At 35.7% G+C, this 6,457-nt stretch overlaps 1 protein-coding gene across 1 annotated transcript; it reads right to left on the reverse strand.

Moving 5' to 3' along the window:
* Nucleotides 1-1,396: 1,396 nt before the first annotated feature.
* Nucleotides 1,397-3,661, reverse strand: LOC307157671 (uncharacterized protein; the record flags this gene model as incomplete). The annotated part of the gene is made up of 4 exons (XM_079869598.1): nucleotides 1,397-1,868; nucleotides 2,371-2,536; nucleotides 2,636-2,705; nucleotides 2,822-3,661. The coding sequence occupies 4 exons, from the start codon at nucleotides 3,659-3,661 to the stop codon at nucleotides 1,712-1,714; spliced, it is 1,233 nt and encodes a 410-aa protein (XP_079725724.1). The 3' UTR covers nucleotides 1,397-1,711.
* Nucleotides 3,662-6,457: the final 2,796 nt, after the last annotated feature.

Here is a 6,457-nt window from a genome sequence, read left to right on the forward strand (position 1 = left end):
AGAGGATAAAGTAACAGGACACCCTTCTAAATTAAAGTTGTATTGTAAGAGGTTTTGTGGGCAGTTTTTTGGACTAATAAGTAATACCTCCGTTTTATCTGAATTTAATAGCAGAAAATTACATGTCATCCAGTATTTTATATCTTTAACACACTCTGTTAATTTAGATAATTTAGCGTTTTCATCTGGTCGTGATGAAATATATAATTGAGTGTCATCAGCATAACAGTGGAAATTAATTCCACACTGTAAAAAAAATACTGTAGAATTTACTGGCAAAAAAGTTGCCAATAAAATCCTGTAAAATAGCTTTTAGTTGCTGTAAAATGGATTACAGTATTATACTGTTAAGCAATTTACAGTAAATTGTTGTTTGTGGAATACAGTATATTATTGCTTTTTTACAGGATAATAAAATCCATCTTGTATTATACATTACAGTAATTTTTTGTAATTACCATAAATTACAGAATTTACCTGGCAACTAAAGTTGCCAATAAAATCCTGTAAATGCCCCAAAAGCCAGAATGTTGCTGTAACCATTTTTACTTTCAAAATGCTGTAAATAATTATTTTAACAGTAGACAGTACTCTATAATTTACCATTATATTGATGTAAATGCATTAAAATAAACATTTTTTAAAAAAATAAATCAAAGTCAAAGCTGTTGTAAGAAAAATATTTAATTTGCAAAGACAATACTGCAAGACATTCACTGGTTTTTCAAGTTTTTCAACTTTCAGAAAATATTATCAAAATCACAGTACCCAAATATCTTGGAACTCTTGAGACTTTAAAGCAATATTCTGGGTAAAAGTTAAAGGGACAATTCACCCCCCCCAAAAAAAATCATTAATTCAACTTTATGTTGTTCCAAACCTGTATGAGTTTCTTTCTTCTTTTGAAAGAATTATTATTATAATTATATTTTTTCCTACTATAGAAAGTCTCTTTAAAATATCTTTTTAAAGTGTTCAACAGAAGAAAGAAACTCATACAGGTTTAGAACGTATATTATGATGGAATTTTTGGGTAAGCTATCCCTTTACACTTAACAGAATGGCATTTTGGTACCAAAACAAACGTGACTCCAGTAACACACTCCAGTTACTTGTGTACACAAGTATTAACAAATGCTGTTAATTGAACTTCTAAAACCAATATATTACATTTCAAAACATTTAAAGGATAGTTCACCCAAAAATGAAAATTCTGTCATTATTTACTCACCCTTATGTTGTTCCAAACCTGTGTGAGTTTCTTTCTTCTGTTGAACACAAAATAAGATATTTTGAAGAATGTTGGTAACCAGACAGTTGATTGTAGCCATCGACTTCCATAGTGGGAAAAAAAAAAATACTATGGAAGTCAATGACTACAATCAACTGTCTGGTTACCAACATTCTTCAAAATATCTTATTTTGTGTTCAACAGAAGAAAGAAACTCACACAGGTTTAGAAAAACATAAGGGTGAGTAAATGATGACAGAATTTTCATTTTTGGGTGAACTATCCCTTTAAGGTTTTTATTTTATTTTTATTTTACATCAAGTAAAGTAATTTTTTACATTTTGTTTGTGTAAGTTGACCACTTTTTGGCAGTGAACGATCTTATTGAACAAGATCAAAAATGTTAGAACATAACATTCCTCAAAGCAATTGTCATTTTATTGACATCTCTTCCTGTAGTTGTGGTTGATGCATGTTAACTTACATGCTTAACCACTCAAAGTCCATAAGCCTTCTGAGAAGAGTACACACATGAGGATTGACTGTGTTGTTCCTCTTCTCTGAGGTCTTTCCACTTTTTTTTACTTTTGTTGTGGCTGTCTTGGTGCCAGTGGGTGGGTTGATTCCAACAAAACATCTGCACAAAAATCAGTCAGAAAAACACAAGCAGAAGCTTTAGGATCGTGTGCAGAATTTAATGAAAGTTGTTCAATAAAATGTTTATTTTAAAAATACCACTTTTCAATAAGCATTTTTTTTACTACTAATGTATTATAAAGGACTAGTTCACCCTACATTTGACATCATTTATTCATCCTCAAGTTGTTCCAAACCTGTATGAGTTTCTTTCTTCTGTTGAACACAAAAGAGGATATTGCAAAGAATGTGTAACCAAACAGTTTTGGTCCCCATTGACAGTGACATGTTTTTTTTCTCTCTCCATACTATCAATGTGTCCAGAAAGTATTTGGTTACCCACATTCTTTAAAATATTTTCTTTTATGTTCAACAGAAGACAGAAATTCATACAGGTTTGGAACAACATGAAGATAAGTAAATTACAGAATGAAACATTTTGGATGACCTATTTCTTTAAGTAGTGTTAACGTATACACATTTATATTTAAGTAAATTGTTACCTTTGAACAAATTCAAGTGTGCAGGATGCCTCGTGCTGGTACACCAGATTGAAGTTGTAGTATGACGCAAACAATGCAGCAAATCCAGCCACAAAGTTTGGGTGTGGATTCACAACCACTTGACCCTCAATACTCAGCATCCACTGGGTTGCAGTGAGAATTTCACCTAAAATAAATGAATTTAAACAACATAAAAAATACAAGCTAAAATACAACGGGCAAAGTTAATTTAATAATTTAAAGATTTTGGAACATTGTACATTACCTAAGACAATCAGTCTCGGAGAGTCTGGAAGTGTTGAATTTTTTTCCACATTAGCCGCTGTTGCCAACACCTACAAGAAATAAAAAATGGGGGAAAAAGTAAACGTGATTACACACAGTATATGAGAACAAAATACAACCCCACAACAAAATTTTATAATAAAAAAAAGCACTGTATGTGACTTACATCAGTCTGAAGAATGAGTGCTTCAGGTTTTTCTTTGAAGTATGACAGAAGCAGAAGGACGACACATGGAATTAAACAGGATACCCCAATGTCATCATACTTCATAAGTATGCGCTGCACTTCTTCTGCATTAGTCCCTGATGGCATTTGTCGGAAGAACTGAAGTATCATCTTCCCCTTTTCTTCCATAGACTTCTCAAGTTTCTCTAGAATGGTTATGTTTGTAAGAACTTTAAAGTGGTTGTACAATTCTTTGGGCGTGAAAAGATACGGCCAGTCGTTTTTCAATTCAGCAATCGATGGTGGAGGGGAGCCATTGATGGATTTCCGTTGTAGGTAGTATGTTGCCTTCATTAACTGACTGAGATGTCCTCTCTCTACCCCAGCTGGCCCCTCTGAACTGAAGAGGTCTTTCATCTCTTTTTGTTTTTCTTGGAGACTCTCCTCAGATTCTTCTAGAGGACACTCAGACTGCCATCTCACACAACCATACTGGTCTGCAGGTCCTGGGGCAATGTCTTCTGCTGGTGAATTTGAGGTCTTTTTCGGTTTCCTGCGTCTTGACAACGTGCAGCCACGATTAACATGCTCCACTCTAGTTTTTATTTGAGTCAAAAGGGATCCATAGCCAGTACCTATTCTTGTGCCGTCTTTCAGAACATCAGCAAAGCTTTGTGGATACTGTTTAACCATCTTTTTTGTAACAATCAAGCACTGGGATTTTGATGGATTCAACTCTGTCAGTCTCATCTCATCCACAACAACTCTTACCATTTCCTTACGATCTTTAGCTGTGGGGCGTCTTCCCAGCGAAATAGCTGTTTTAATACCAATAGGCATCCTATTCCAGGGGACTTCAAAGTTTTCAGGCCATACACTTAAGTCCACAGTTGAACTGGAACTGTTTGTGCTGGAGACACTTGGCGTGTATGATGAAGTAGAATTTGATGATGAAAAGTCATCCGTTGTGGTATCATTGAGTTGTGTGGATTCTAGAGGTGTAACTTTGACACAACTTGTTTGGTCTGAAATAAAAAAAAATAGCCACACAAAATTATCACTTAAGTAATTAGCAATTTAGTAATTGTGATGCTTCTATCCATACAATGCAAGTCAGCAGGGTCATTCATTTATCACCCAAAAAATTTAAATTATGTCATAACTTACTCACCATCGTGTTACAATCGTGTATGAGTTTCTTTCTTCTGTTGAACACAAAAAAAAAAAAAAAAAAAAAGAAGTTGGTAATCAAACAGTTGCCAGTAGCCTTTGATTTGCATAGTCAAGTTAATGGCTACTGTCAACTGTCTGGTTACCAACATTCTTTAAAATATCTTATTTTGTGTTCAACAGAAGAAAGAAACTCATACAGGTTTGGAACAACAGGAGAGGGAGTAGATGACGACAGAATTTTCTTTTTTGTGAACTTTCCCTTTAAGGTCCTAAACTCTCAGTCTACAAAAAGGACATAATGGCAGCATGAAGATAATTCATATGAATCCAGCATAATCAAGGAAGTTTTATCAAATATCAAACAATAATCATGCCAATGAGACTTTTTAAGTCTCATTAAGATTTATACTAAAAAGTTGCATTTGACTATGTCCTCACTCAAAAGTGATAATATTACATCAGAAAAAATGAATCAAACCCCCTCAGTTGCATGGATTATCTTTATGATGGCTTTATGGAAGTGTTGGCACATTGTATGAACAAAATCCCACATCTCCATCAAAACTTATTTGTTAATGTTCCATAAAGAAAGCAAAAGTTGTAGGAGTATGTGCCAGCATATAGGTGAGGGGAATTATTATTATTTTTTTGTGTGTGTTCTGAGGTGTCAAGAACTTTTGTAGTAATGATCAGGAAGATGACCATGACATACCTTCTACATTCCACGCATTGAGGAGCCGACGACACTGTATTGGTGTGATGTGATCAGGGAGATCCTGTTCTTTAATGAGCTGGAGGTCAGATTTGGACTCAACTCCTATGCTTGCCAACTTGTTCAGGAGAGACAGTAGTTTCTCGTCTGGCAACCCAGGTAGGACTGCCAACACAGCATCTCGTACATCCTCTCCTAATGCGGACATGTTTCTACAAATCTTGGAAAGAGTGATGAAAAATAATAACTGGTAAGTCATTCATCTTGTACTGCACAAATGGATAATAATCAAGAAGATTCTCTTGCTTGACACACATGTAGTTTGACTGAGCTGTCTCTGTTAGAAAATGGATACCCATATCAACAAGCTCCACAGCCAGCTGCCTCCTCACAACAAAGTAGACTGAATCATTACAATGAACTAAAACCAGTTTAATCTCACCCATGTGTAGACCTTCTTCATCCTGTTTTAGTGCAACATACATGTTTCTTTTGTACTTTGTGCCTTTGTAGATTACTTCATTTGCAGCTACAGTGGAGTCATGAGTGAAATGAAATGCTACAGTTGCTGTCTTAATGCTGTCATTGTAGTCACCAGCATAAAATTAATCTCCTCTTCCCACCTGAACTACAGGTGGAAAAAGATTCCCAGCACTTAAGTATGCTTGTAAGAGCTGATGTCTCTCTGCTAAAGTAGCACACAGGTTTTTAAAGTTGTGCAATTTTCTTGCACACTGTTTGAAGTAAGTGTGCTTACTTTCAAATCTCAGAGTCCAAAGACGGATCAGAGGTCCAAATTGGATTATAAGCTCTGGATAGTGACAAAGATAGTGGTGTTTTGGTTTAAGGGGACACTCTGGAAATAACTCCACTCTCGATTGGATGTATTCTTCAATTAAAACACCCAAATAAGCAACCTGATCAGGAGTAATCGCTGGTGAACACACATGCACAACTATTTCTCTTAGGAGCAAAATCAACTTCCATACATTATTTTCAGTTGGGTTTTTTATCCTGTCTCCAACCAACAAAGGGAGGACTCTCAACAGGCACCAGTTTTGGACTGCATGCCCACTTAGCTTCTCACTATTTGGACAGAACTCTGGCGGTTTGTCATTTGCTTCATTTCCAAGGTAAGTAAACTGACTTATGCTTCTATTCAGTTCTTCATAAGTGAAATGCTTCTCTTTGTTTACCAGGTGGTTGAGGCATAATGCCAAGTCAAAGGAAACAACACCCTCAAAAAGGTCATGACCTAGACATGGTGGGAGACCAGGCTGGCTGACATGAAAGTAAAGCAGCTGGTTGAATACAGAGTCACATTTTATTCCACACACCGATTCTCTGTTGCTTTCTCTTAAATCTTCAATGTGCTGCTGATATGACAGCTTTGTTCTTTTTGAACCAGTTGACAATGGACTACACACAAATGTTTGTCTGTCTATGTCACAAAATCTACAAAAAAAAGTACTCCTGCTAAAGTTCTCCAGGAACCCACCGATACTGTGTGACCCCAGATTGTCTCCTGCTATTGCACACAGAGTCCCTTTAATAACCTTACCATCATTCAATGCAATGCCACACTCCTCTAGGTCTTTTAGGTCTTTAATCAATTGATTAAAAACAACATCCTGTCCAAAATGCTTACAATCTTGTTCCCTGCAGAGAAGAACAAGCTGCATCTGATCAATATTTGACCTATTGTATGGTAAAATGTCACCAAGTGTCAAATATACAGCCAAAATCTTGTG

Source organism: Squalius cephalus (assembly GCF_949319135.1).
Source record: "Squalius cephalus genome assembly, chromosome: 4".
In the NCBI taxonomy this organism is placed as follows: Eukaryota; Metazoa; Chordata; class Actinopteri; order Cypriniformes; family Leuciscidae; genus Squalius; species Squalius cephalus.